A 13,851-nucleotide genomic window follows, 5' to 3' on the forward strand; every position below is an offset into this window, starting at 1 on the left:
CAGAGCCACTTCTAAAGAGGACCTTCAAAGACTGCTTTGGGCAGGGGCAAAAATCCTCCATGGTGACACCCGGTAACGAATTATAAAAGTGCCTTAGATTCTAATGAAAAATAACACTCCTCAATTCATGCCACAGTTCGTGCATGGTAGCTGACAGCCTCTGCAAAGCTTTCCATTTTCCAAAAAGCGAGGCCGAAACATGGACAGATATAAAATAGCCTTTGCAAGCCTTCCAGAATTCGGTGACAGTTAACATTTCACGAAACGCCCCTGATTCTGGTTCAGTGTTCTAAGACGTTTAAGAAAAAGAGGCTACAGCTCTTCTAATGTAAAGCAGGTAAGAGCAAGAGGTAGAGCCACTTGGTGGCAGGGTATCAAATCTGCTAAGCATATGTGAAAATCATTAAGGCTTCCGTATGTTAAAAAGAAAAAAGTACTGAACACATGCCAAATAGACTATTCTTTATTTGTAGGAGATTTTCCCCTATTTCTGGGCAGAGAGGGTGTGATTACAACAACTATATTTACATCCCTCCGATCGATTATTAGAATACTCACAGGTAATCAGTGGTAAGAGCTTCTATCCCGATGACTTCCCAAGCTCCTTTTGTAATAAATGTGCAATCCTAACGGAATTTTTTAAAAAGAGGTTTATGAAACTCTCTCGCCAAAGTTAAGTGGAGGGTTAAATCATTTATAGCAACAGTTCAGACGATCTTAGGCCTTTTTGGGTGTCCCCACCCCATCCCACTGTACTCTAGATACTGCTTTGGAATTTGAATTAATCAGATTATTAGTACACCTTGATCGACTTCACCAAATGATTTCCACGTCAAGTTAGTTGCATTAAAAAAGAGATCAACCTGAAGTAAATTACGTAGGAATACTCACTTTCTTATCTATTTGGAAACGGCAAATGTGTTTGTAGCCATCTTCGTTGCTGATGATCTTGTAGAAGTTCCTCCCGTCAGAGGTAAAATGAGGTTCCGCAGGCCTAAACTAGAATAAAATAGAAACAAAAAACACATTAGAGCACATTAGTCTCATCTCAGCACCAACTTTAATTTTTGAAAGTCCTCTCAACATCTCTGCCCAAAACCCATGCTTCATTTACTTGCCAAATGAAACCACAGTGTCTCAAAAGAAAATTCTCCTTCTAGAAAATGCAGACAAAAAGATCTCTCTCAGGGAATTTTTTGTGCACAGTAAATGAGAGAAAGCACATAAAAAAGCTTACACAGGACACTCAACACAGAGCAGTGGTATTGTTATCTTTGGACATCTCTCTGTGGATGATAACTCAAGGACTTCTGGCTACAAATGGGCACAAATCAGTTCAGTTTTATGAGGTAAATTTTCTCAATGTCACAGGTGTGCTTTCTTGAAACACACTATTATTATTATCGTAACTGGAAGTTTGTACCTCTTAATCCCCTTCACCTATTTCACCCATCTCCCCACACCCCGTCCCTTCCCACAACCATGAGTTGATTGCTTTCTGTTTTGTTTGTTGGTTTGAAACAGACCATTATCTTTACTGTTTCAGATAAGAAGTGGTTTGTAATTTGAGGGATTTATTCCCTCTTTTTTTAAAATACATATTTCCTTTTGAAAGCCAGGAAGTCTTTAACCATTTCTGGACTGGGTGCTATAAGGAATGTCTGTCGTATATTTCACATGGAAACATTTTTATAGTTACCATTTTTATGGTAAGTCTTTTCATTTTGCTAAATAGGATCAACAATTTACCAAAAAAGTAGTTGTATGGAAATATACTATAAAATTTCCATTTTTCACAGTTCAATAAAAGATAGTTCTCAGAACATAATGTAGTTTAAGCAGAAGAGTATCTATCCCAGCCTGAAAGGAATATGTCGCCTTACGACTACATTTGAGAGCAGGTAGGAGATGGTCTTTTAAAATTGTTGGTTCACTTTACCCTAGATGTTTCCTCTTTCATCAGCTCCCATTTTGGGAAGGAAGAAAAATGCTTCCCTCTTCTATTTAGTGATTCAAAGTGGATTCATTTATGGAGCAAGCTGAGGCGTGCAATACACTTGGTGTTCTCATTACAGAGCTCTGAAACACATTCCCCTCTCTAGACCTGTGTTCACAGCCTTATCTTTTTAATACATTTCCCTGTTTCCCCTGGATGGAGTTGTGCCTAGTAGAAATGTGTGAAAAGTGGCATCTGTCTGGTTAAATACAGAGAGGAAAAAACATATTTTTTTCAAAGAGTCGTGAGGAAGTGTAGCGTGTCTCTTGCCATGGAGGAAACCACTTTTCATGTTGGCAAACCTCTCCCCTCTGCCCAATCAATGCCTGAAGAAAAGGGACGTGCGAATGTTATCGGAACTCCGAGCCCAGCTGGAAGGGGTCCTGTTCCTGGACCAGGGGCCTCCCCTCTATGCCCTGAGAGATATGAGTGAAATCTTTACACATTTTGTTCCTTTGTTTCTGTCTTAAAGGAGACTTAATAGAAGCGGTCGTAAAAATTAGGTGAGATTTGTTCATCGTCTTTCTATGAGGTGCCGCAATGGCTGCACTTCCTTTGTTAACTTGTTTCGTTCCATGGTCTGGTGGCAACACGGCTGGTGATTCCGCCCAAGGCGGAGCGCAGCAGGAGCGAGAAGCGTGACAAGTCCCTGCGGGTCACCGTGCTTTCTTGGATGAAACTCTGCATCTGGGGCCTAGGAAAGCGTGAAGCCACACGAGTACTGTTTCCTCCAGAGGGAGGTACACAGCAGTAGTGTGGTGTGTTTGCCGCTGCGTTGCTACTGGATATAGTCCCATCTCCTTACACATTGGTGTAGGCTGTGGATGGAAGCCATGTTTTCTGCCTCCAAAGCACAGGACTTTGAAGATGAGGTCAATGAGCATATTTGGCATCTTAGAGGCTTTTCAGCATAGGTTTGCTTTTTACTTTCCAGGACCTACAGTTTGCCTCGAGTATGTCTTCTGTTTTGTCTGCTATTAAGTTTTAACTTGTCCTTTTACTTCTTCCAGCTGAGCATGTTCTATATTCTGTATAAAAAGATATCTCTGCGGGGGGCATTTAAGTATTTTGAGAAATAGGTCAAGTAATATTTCTGTTAATAGCAAATAACATAGGGCCCTCATTTGGTATATTTACTTTTTTTTTTTTTTTTGAGAAAGAAAGAGAAAGAGCACGTGAGTGCAAGTGGGGGAGGGGCAGAGGAAGAAGAAGAGAGAGAATCTCAATCAGGCTCCATGGCCAGCGTGCAATCCATTGTGGGGCTCCATCCCACGACCATGAGATCATGACCTGAGCCAAAACCAGGAGTTGGATGCCTAACCTCCTGAGGCACCCAGGCACCCCGGTATATCTACATATTAAATAGCTCTGCGTATCTGATCCATACGGAAAAAACAAACAAACAAACAAACAAACAAACAAAAAAACAACATGACTCTTAACCACTTACTCTTCCAACCCAGCCAGTGGTACTCATTTCAATGTGTTCTTGTGCCTAGGGAGAGAAAAATACAGGGACAGGGTTCCAGAGAGAAGTAAGCTATGCATTCTAATTCTTTAGCTGCAATTCATGGTAATACAAATGAAATGGTACTTAAAATAGTTGAAAACTGTCTCCATTTATATATTTGTATTTATGTTAGGACTGTTGCATTAGAACATTTACCTCTCTTGCCTAGGGCTCTGTCTCCATATGTGGCCCTGGAAGGTCCACCAGCATTTTCAACTCAACAGGTGCAGAACAGAAGATGATGTCATTTGTCTTGCCTCCATCCCCACCGGCTTGTTCCTACACCTTCATTCTTCTGCCTAGTGCCACCACTCACCCAAGCCAGAGATGTGGGAGTCGCTCTAGATGCCTCCACTACCCACAGCCACCTCTTCAGCCCGTCTCCTGGTTCTTTGACTCCTCTCTTCCTTCTCCACAGTTACTGCCTTAGCTCGGGTTCTTGTCTGATTTCCCCTGGTTTGTTGTCGTGACCTCCTGGCTGATACCCTGCGGCTCTTTTCTTCTTCCACTCTGCCCTCCACCCTGCTCAACCCCTGGCTGACCTCACTTGGCAACAGATGGTTCTATCTCATGATCCTCTTCTATTTAACACCTGGAAATACGTGTCTTACAAGTCAGTCCAAACTCCTGGAAATGGTGCCTGAGACTCAGTCTACCCCCACCCTCAGTTCTCATCATTGTGCCTCAACCCAACCCCTGGTCCTCTGGGAACCCCAGACCCTGCACACTCCAAGCCATTCACTGGATGCTTTTGCACAGCCTCTGCTCACAGGGTCCTTGTGCCCTTATCTGCCCAGGCTGCTTTAGTTCTTCCTTGTCATCTCCCGTCCCCTGTCCCCAGTTGAGTGGATCGCCTTCTTCTGCCCTACATTACCTCTGTACCTTGCTTATACCCTTTTAGGTCACAATATCTTGATAATAGGATGATATGTTTTACAGGAAACAAAAAGCTTGAGATTTTTTTAGTTTGAATTCTGGCTGTCATGTGACCGAAGCAAGCCCCTTAACCTCACTGAATCTCTGACTCCACTGTGAGTCTTCAAGAAATGGTATCTACTATTATTCATTATCATAATGGTAATCCCTACTAAAACATCAACATTTTGGGGACAGCATGTTGTCTAATTTGTTGTTGTTTCTGTTTTGTTTTGTTTTGAATCCAGAGCTGTGCACAGAACTTGGGACACATTAGGTATTCAATGTTTGCTGTATAAATGAACAAAATGAGCACATCAAGATACAGGGTGCCCAAGCTTTCTGAGGCAAGAATCTTCACTGTGTCCAACCAGGATGGGAACAGGGAGGGGAGGTGTGTAAGCACAGAGCCTATTACCAGGAAATGGCTTGTAGAGGTGTGCTTGACATATTCCAGCAAACCTTCCCTGGGCTTTGTCCCTCCTGAGGCTGCTGGTCCCCAAAGGGGCTTTAATTCTGATTCACCAGCTTGGCCAAACCTTGAAGTTTCTTGAGGGAAACCCCCCAACACCCCAAGCACCTCAGATTTGAATTAACACTTGCCTTTGTCTTAATGTTACCACCCTTTCAGCGGGTAGGTATCTATGTATGTTCTAAAGCTGTTTACTGCTTAATGATAGTCACAGTATGGTAGCAGATTTGTGGCCTTTTGAATCTTGTTTTCTTTCACACATACTCAGCCAGTCATTTGCCACTGCCCATATTTTCTCTATGGAAACACACTTCATGGCCCTTGCAGCCACTGGCCCTCTTGAGCTTTTTGAATTTTGACATCAAATTCTGTCTTCTGGGTTTCCAATTACCATCTCCTCCCCGAGTGATAATATCCATAACTAAAACAGTATGACTAGTGAGTAAAGGTGAAACGGGAAGTACCACCAGATATCAGATTCTCTAAAAGTTAGTCAAAACTTACCCACTGCCTCAGGATCTGACAGTCAGAAAGAATAGAAACTCAGAGTTTATTTCCTGATTCCCAATCACTCACTTTGCCTGTTTTCATACTGTCCTTGGCTCACATGTAGCTTTAGAAGCAGAACATCCCCATTAAACCTTACCGCTGAGGAAATCCATTTGCCGGTGGAGTTATTATAGTCACGTATATCCATGACTGAATAGTTCTGAATCCTTCGGAGCCATTGCAAAGAAATTCTTTCTTCGTTTGCCCACGTTACATCACACAAATAGTAATCCCTGGAAGGAAGAAAGGAAGGAAAAAATGGAGGGGTGGAGGGAGGAAGGGAGGAAGGAAGGGAGAAAGGGAGCAAGGGAGGAAGGGAGGGAGGGAGGGAGTGAGGAAGGAAGGAAGGAAGGAGGGAGGGAGGAAGGAAGGGAGGGGAGAGAGAATAACTATTTCCAGACCTTGGTACAGACAGACATTTTACTCACTGAAATCAATCTTAATAGGCATATAATTTTAAATCGTTGTTGAAAGCATTTAATAACACAATATTTTACTTTTTCTGAAAGCTTAAAGTGTAATTTAGTTTTGAATGGAAATTAAAATATATCTGACAGGAAAAACAGTAGCTAACATCAAGTAGTGGCTTGGCAAACGTGACTCACACCACAGCTCGGGATTTTTCAAGTCCTCAGCTTGGCCTTTGGTGGTGCCAGGAAGTCAAGGGTGACATTTTCCCATCTCTTTTCTGCTGTCTTGAGAGAAAATTACAGGGAGGCCAGAGACACTGGCTGAGATTCGAATATTTTCTGGTAATTTGACGTGCTTCTCTAGAAAATTCTTGCTTTTAGGGTGAAATTACAACTGACCTTTTTCTCAACTTCATTTTCAAAGGGGAAAAAATTGACCCACATCTCTACAAACTTTGAAAATCAAATAATTATACTGTAAAAAATCTTTTCTCAAGACTCAAAACATGAACTTGTGGGAAAAAAAATAAGGAACCTTAACATAAAATTTATACAACTAGAGATATCTCCAGCATTGTGTCTTCCTCCAACACATACCTTTAAGCAGTTTTGGGACTGCCTTTTGATTTGTAGTGAGATGCATAGAATTCACAATTTAATTTTCTGCTAGCCTCCCTAAATATTTGCTCCGGATCATTTATATTTTATTTTATTTACTCTTCCTAGCCCCCAGTGTGATTTTGAACAATGATTCTTAAATCACTCCTTTCCGCTGTCTGATCAAAGCCTTATCCCCTTTTCAGAAAAATTCCCAAAGAATTTTTTCCTCCCCTCTCTTCCCCTCTGGCCCATGGCCATATCCTCTTCCTCACCCTGAACACGCTAAAATGCTCCTTTGCTCTTCCCTTCCCAAGCTGTGACCACCCCCTCCTTGCATCTTTTTGCTTTCCTTACTTGACTGCAAGCTCTCTGAGGCAGGACCACAGCTGTCTTGTTCACAGGGTGTCCCCAGGCCCCAGCAGAATACCTGGCACAAAACAGACACTCCCCAAAATTCTTGGAAGGCAGCACTGAAGGGAAAAATCCCATCCTATTCTTTGTGGTTTAAATAGCTCTGTCCTTCCTCAGAATTCACAGACCGTGTCCTACCTATCTCCACTCCCCTCACGGACACTAAAGCAAACAACCACTGTTTATTGAGCACTTAGGATGGATCACCACTTCACTATCCCCCTTTTATTGCTGGGGACACCTCCTGTGTTAATGTCCCCAGGGGTACCTCCTCATTGTCTCCGCTGCTGGTGGCAGGTGCTGAAAGATCATACCCCTTCACCCAGCAGCAAAGCACCACCTTCCCACATATAGGGACTCCTCTCCATTTCAGCCCTTTCTTTTGCTTATTAGGAACCGGTACACCATCAGTCTGCATGGCTGGTGTCTCATGAACACCCTATGAGCTAGGTCCTGGCTGCCCTCTTGGTTCAACCTGCCCTTCAGTCTGAAACCACTGCAGTGCTCTGACTTCCTTAGGTCTTCTTCAAATATCCACTATGCTTTCTTAGAAACCCTCTTTTTCTACACTGATATAACCAGTCTTAAAGTGCTTACCACTAACGACTGCCAGGCTGCAGGGTGTGAGAGTGTGAGCCCCTCTTTGCACGCACAGGAGCAAGGGCGCCTCACTGGATCCAACTCTTCTGCCCTGTGCCCAGTCCTCAGGCATTAAATGAGAACATGGTAAGGCAAATGAATCTTCCCGGGAATAAGGAATAAATACTTACAGAGGGGACTGCAATAATGAAATGCAAGGGAGAAAGGAAAACTTTTTGAAATTAACTTTCTAGACCCGGGGTCTGAAGGTTTTCTTAGTACAGAGCCAGACAGTAGATCTTTTAAGCTTTGCAGCCCACATGTGCTCTGTCACAACTACTTATCTCTGCCTTTGCGGCACCAGAGCAGCTACAGACAATATACAAACAAACGACTGTAGCTGTGTTCCAGTGAAATGCTGAGATTTGAAGTTCATATAATTTTCACACATCATGAAGTATTATTCTTCTCGTGATTTTCCTCCCCAATTACTCAAATTGTAAATTCCTTCCCCATCACTCAAAATTGTAAAAACCTTTCTTACTTGCAGATCATACAAAAACGGGCATGGGGCTGGATTTGCCAGTGGGCCTGGTGTGCTTATCCCTGCTCTATGCTAGTGGTTCTTACTCATAGATCAAATCCCTTTATAAACTGGATGAAAATCATGTACCTCTCTCTAAGGGAAAAAAAAGCCTCTTCACATACTTGCACACATTATCTCAGGGCTTCCTGGGCATCGATTAGGACCATGGGCTCTAAAAAGAGCCTTCCCTTTTCTAAAGTGGCCTAGTAGGGGGAAGGGGCCGGAGGGGGGCGGGCAGAAAACTCTCTAACATGATTAGTGGATCACCTGGTACAAAGTCCTTTTATCTACTAAAAACCATAAATTATGCTCCAGGTTTGGAAATCAGTAGTAGAGAAATAACTTTTCCCCATTTGAAAACATGGAGTAATGGAATTTAGGAAGTCTGCCAGGAAACTCACATGCATCTGGCACCTTCCCTGCCCATTTCTAGATCAAAGGTTCATGAACCTGTATCCTCCACTCCCTCTGTCACTCACTGTAGCCCGAGGTGTACTCTGTACCCTGTGATGCCTCCAGAATGGCCTTTCACCAGCAAGGGGACGGTACATTTTGAATTTTCATATAAACATACTTCCGCTTAATCACAGATTCTCTTCAGGATTTGCAATTAAGGGGAGACAGAATGACGCTGCATAACCCAGCCCTGAGCCAAGATCATGCCAGTCTGAGATGTCAATGACTCAAAAAAAAAAAAAAAAAAAAAAGTAAGGGAACCAATGACCCAACTGCACTTTTTATTGAAAGGTTTAAGTCCCACTTAAGACCAGAAAAATCCAACAAGCAGGATTATCAACTATCTTTTGTGCTATTTGCTGATTTTATTCTGTAAAAACAGAAAGGCATATACTGAGGAGACTGGTTATGAAATGGTGGGTAGGAGCAGAAGAGGGCCTTCCCTTGAGCCAGTGGCTGCCTATCCCAGGTTAGGCAGAGTGATTCAATAAGCTCTTCTAACTTCTGGGACGGTATTAGACCAAGGAGAATATGGCTGACTTTAATAGTAAAGCAGTGGAGTAATTCCTGGACATAACAGTAGGAGTTCAAACCCAAGGGGAGTCTACTTGTGCCTGGAACTGTTCCAGGGGCTCGACATAAAGCTCGTGGCACCCTATGAGGTAGGAACGCTAGAGTTCATGTTTTACAGACAAGGAAAGGGAAATGTAGAGAAGTTAAGTAACTTGCTCAAGGTCACACACTGGGAAGTGTTGGAGCCATGATTCAAACCAAGCAGTTGGCTTCAGATTTTCTGTTCCCAGTCATTCCCTCTGTAGAACCTCTACCCATCCCTCTGGTGAAAACTGTTGGCTAGCTTCGACCCACTTGTATTTTCTTCAGGATCGAACTCCTCACTCTATGAGATCTATTTATTCCTACAGAGTGTGTGTAAACTAAACAGCTGAATTTTATAAAGCAAATTGTATTTGAATCTACTGGGAGAGACTTGCTTTTGAAGGTCATACTTGTAAAGTGTTGGCTTGTAAAGAGTAGGCATTTAATAAATGTCTGTTGAGTTACATTAATTCCCCTAATTTGTGTAAATGTTTCTTTTGGTATATTCAGGATACTTAACATCAGGTAGGCATTACTAACTGGAAAGAATATTGGAGAGCAATTGCTCCTAAGAGCAACTGCAGACGGTAGAGTGATTAATTTGGTGAATCACCCAAGGAAGTGGGCGTTCTGCCAGTGCTGGCCCCGGGCTCCCTGCCACCCTCTGCTCTGAGATGGATGCCAGCCCTCCTGGGGCTGCTGACAGATCGCTGAGGAGGGGTAGGGTGAGAGGGAGCCCATCCCAGGGGGCGGCACCCACAGCATGTGAGCTGCTGTTCGGCCTCGTTTCTGGAGGTGTCGCTAGCTTCCAGGGTATTTCAGTCCAGTTCATTTATCTCCCGGGTGGCGACCCTAGACCCCAATATCCTTACTTTATAGACCAAGGATCACCAGCCGTTCAGAGGAAAACATTTATCTATTGAATCACGCAGGAGCAGAAAAACAGGATAGGGGCAGGCAGATCATGAGTTGGGTGTGACTGGTCCCTGGAGCCAATTGGCCAGATGTGGGGTGGGGTCACCTCAATAGAACATGTCCTTCCCAATTCTCTAGCTCAGGCCACAGAATTTGCAGATGGCTGGGAGGAGGTGGAAAGAGGGATTTGCTATGCAGGGTCACTGTGCAGGTCATCTTTGGTGCTGGCTGTATAAACTATTGCACACACATAAAGTCAGACACATAGCATATCTCATTCATCCACGCATCAGCTTATTCAATTTATGCTGCAAATACTGATTGGACACTTGCTGTATCCCAGGCACCCTGGAAGGCACTGGAGATACTACTGTTAAGATTGCTCCCTTTCTTATTACTTCAATCCAGCAAGGTGAAACAGGGCTCTAAATAAAGCAGTTAGGGGGCTTATGGTTTTTCAGTATGTGTGGTTTTCTCTTAAATATTTTGAGTCACAAACTCCCATTATGAGTCATCAATACAAATGGGCAGCCTAATGAATCTAATCAACCTGACGTCTCAATCAATGAGGGTTGGCAGGGAGGTTCTCCCTGATTCAGGTTCAGGCTCAGGTTGCTGGAAGGGTGGCCAGGATGCGCTTCTCATTTGTCAGCAGAGGAGCCCATTCCTAACAGAACAACAAACCAGCCTTAGCCTCCAGAAGGATTTCTCCTGCTGGAAGCTCCATGGTGCAAGGATATGGCCCAGAGGGAAAATCAGTGATGGGTGCCTAGGCAGAGGAGGGAGGAGACATGAGGACCCTCACAGGGCTACACTCCCGGCGATCCTACAACTCCAGGAAGTAGTGGATTGCTAGAAAACATAGCAGAGGGTGCTGGGCAACTTACCAACTTGCCTGGATTGACCTGGCCCTGCCAGTTGTTTGCATAAGGCTGGAAAATGGGGCATCACCACCTGTTGGAATGTTTTCCCCAGAGAGGACCTCCAGCATGGTTTTAGATAAGCTGTGGCCTCACTGGTGTTAACAGAGACCAGAGCTGTAACATTCCCTATATAGCACATTCCTGAGGCATTTCCAGAAATGATTTGTTGGTAAAATGTGTCTCACACAAAATATCCCCAGTGAGTGAGGCAGTCCCCACCAGGAATGTAGCATAAACAACTACAAAGAACAAAGATGCAATACAGGGCAAAAACTAAGTCCTTAGACCTGCATAGGTTTCCTGATCTCAGGTCCGGGAACATGGTTTCTAAGTGGGGAAGATCCCATCTCTTCATCTGTGAAATGGCCGTGACAATAACGCTGTAGGGAGTGTTTCAAGTGAGATGTGAGCGGAGCACCAAGCACAGTCCCTGCCCACAGAAATACTCAATACATTTAAACTCCATTATTTGATGAATCTGGTCTGGCAAGTGCAGGCCTCTGTTCTCTTCCCAGCTCCCATGCTAACACGCTATGTGACCTTGAGCAAATGAGTTTCTCTCTCTGAACCTCGGTTCTCTCATCTGTGTTCTATAGTGTTGTCCTGAGTGTGTTCTGGAACCCCTGCAGGTTCTGCCTAATATCCTGACTCCGGGGGCAAGCTGAGGGGACAGGGCCCATGCCTGCAACCTGAGCAGTAATCTTCATTTGTTTTCTGGTACTGTACTTCTGTGTTGCAGCTCACTTGAAAAAAAAAAAAAGGGGGGGGGGGCTTCCAGGTCCTTAAAAATGTTTGTAAACCATGAGTGAGATCTAAAGCCCCTTCCAGGATCTAGTGTCTTTCAGAGCGGGAGACTGTGGCTCACCCTCCCTGCAGACAGATGCTGGCTGTAGACCATTAGGTCACAGGACCTGCTGCTCTTTCCCTGGACAGCCCCGTGCTTCCCTGCTCATGGGTCACCTTCCCCTTCAGTGCCACCTCCCTCAACTGTGCCCTTCGGAACCCTTCCTCTTCAACCCACACCTTCCTTAGGATGCTTTCTTTGATCGCTGGGATCATGGAAAACTCATCTCCTCCTCCTCGGAATGCCTCTGGCCTTCTGCTTATACCTCTGTCATATCTGCTTTTGAAGTCACTTATTGCAATGTGTTATATCCTCTGCTTGATCATAAATGCTGGAAAGGCAGAATCCAGCCCTATGGACACTTGTGAGTATAAATACTGGGTGCTCAAGCAATGCTGATAGAAGAGATGACTGGATGGGGCCACCTAGTAGATGTTAGAACCTCCAGGCAAATTTTTATACCTTTAGACAAACTCAGGAAGAACAATTTTTTAAATTTACTGATAATCAATTTCCTTCCCCCCCCTCAAATGAATAGGTTAATATAGACATTTCTAATCAAGTCAATGAATTAATGACTACAGAGCAGAGCCTACAGCATGCCTGATGTGGTCAATTCCACCCTGATAAGGATGCTTCCATGTTGCTCTGATGATGACTCCAGGAATCTGAGAGCATCAGCTGAATTCACACAGAAGGAGGCACCTAGCAGGGCACTTAAAAGCTCCTTCTTCTAAGTCAGAAAGACAGGTTTGAATATAGACTCATACTTGGTCATTTTCTTAACTTGTAAGCCTCATTTTCTTATGTGTAAAACAGGCATACGACAATAGTTGTCTGAGAGAGTTAGAGATTAATACAATAAAGCATGCAATAATGCCCTGTGTATGGCAAATAGTGAGTGTTCATTCAGTATATACAGGTTATTATTTAAAAGCAACAAGAAAACCAACATGATTAACAGAAACGAATAGAAAGCAACTTGCAGGCCTAAACTGCAGGCAATACCATGGGCATCTTTATAGGAAAAGCACAGGAGGCTGGGGGTACTCAGTGGCAGAATTTCAAACCATCAAGGATTATTTGGACAAATGACATCCTAAGGCACATCAGCATCATGAGGATCCCTAAATGTAACAGTTTCCCTGAATTCCTCTAGTTCTCATGTAGACCTGCAAAGCCCTCATGATCTGACCTCACTCCTATCACTCTCCTCTCCACTCATACAGCTCTGGTCATTTGGCCTCCTCCCAGGGCCTCTGTGCACCCCACACGTCCCCTCTACGAGGTCTCGGCACCTGCTCTTCCCCTGCCTGGATACTGCACCCTCAGGTATTCAGGTGGCTAGCCGCCCCCTCCTTCTCATGTCACTGCTCACAGGTTATCTCATTAGAGAGAGCTTCCTTAACTTCCCCCCCACCATCACCATCACCATCACCTTGCCCTGCTTTGATTGGCTTCACATTTGTCACAGCTGGATTCTGTTTACCTGGTTGTTGTCTGCCTCCCTCATCTCGAGGGTAGGCTCCATGATACCTGGGGCCCTGGCTGCTCTCTCTATTCACTGCGCAACCCCATCATTAGAACTGTGCCCAGCGTGAAGACATAAAGCAGGTTCTCAACACACACGTCGTTAAAATGTCCTCCCTGAGAAGTGCGAAACTGTTTACAACCCGCACATTCTGGTCAAGAGTCTTACCCTGTCAACATAGCAGCGGGAGGAGTGATTTCTACCGAAGTTGCATTGGTGTTTGGGTTGAGATTGTCGGTTTTTATAACAAAGAGCTTTACGGTTGGATTTGCAGCTCCTGCCTAGGAAAAAACAATAACAGAACCGGTAGTGACAAAAAACATAACATCATTACACAGGTTTAAAATGGTATAAAAATGGTATAAAAATGGTATAAAAAACATCATTACACAGGTTTAAAATGGTATATAACATCATTACACAGGTTTAAAATGGTATAGTAATAAGACACATTAAAAAAATTAATATAGGGGCACCTGGGTGGCTCAGTTAGGCATCTGACTTTGGCTCAGGTCATGATCTTGTGGTTCATGAGTTTAAGCCCCAGGTAGGGCTCT

At 44.0% G+C, this 13,851-nt stretch overlaps 1 protein-coding gene across 1 annotated transcript in view; it reads right to left on the reverse strand.

Annotated features, from left to right (window-relative positions):
* DPP4 (dipeptidyl peptidase 4) overlaps nucleotides 1-13,851 on the reverse strand; it is a 79,265-nt gene that overhangs the window by 26,609 nt on the left and 38,805 nt on the right. The window contains exons 10-14 of the mRNA XM_043576902.1: nucleotides 13,463-13,575; nucleotides 5,540-5,675; nucleotides 3,447-3,491; nucleotides 892-999; nucleotides 559-626 (exon numbers count right to left, since the gene is read on the reverse strand). Coding sequence (XP_043432837.1) covers nucleotides 559-626; nucleotides 892-999; nucleotides 3,447-3,491; nucleotides 5,540-5,675; nucleotides 13,463-13,575 — 470 coding nt within the window. The remainder of the gene's footprint in view (nucleotides 1-558; nucleotides 627-891; nucleotides 1,000-3,446; nucleotides 3,492-5,539; nucleotides 5,676-13,462; nucleotides 13,576-13,851) is intronic.

This window comes from Prionailurus bengalensis, chromosome C1 (genome assembly GCF_016509475.1).
Source record: "Prionailurus bengalensis isolate Pbe53 chromosome C1, Fcat_Pben_1.1_paternal_pri, whole genome shotgun sequence".
NCBI lineage: Eukaryota > Metazoa > Chordata > Mammalia > Carnivora > Felidae > Prionailurus > Prionailurus bengalensis.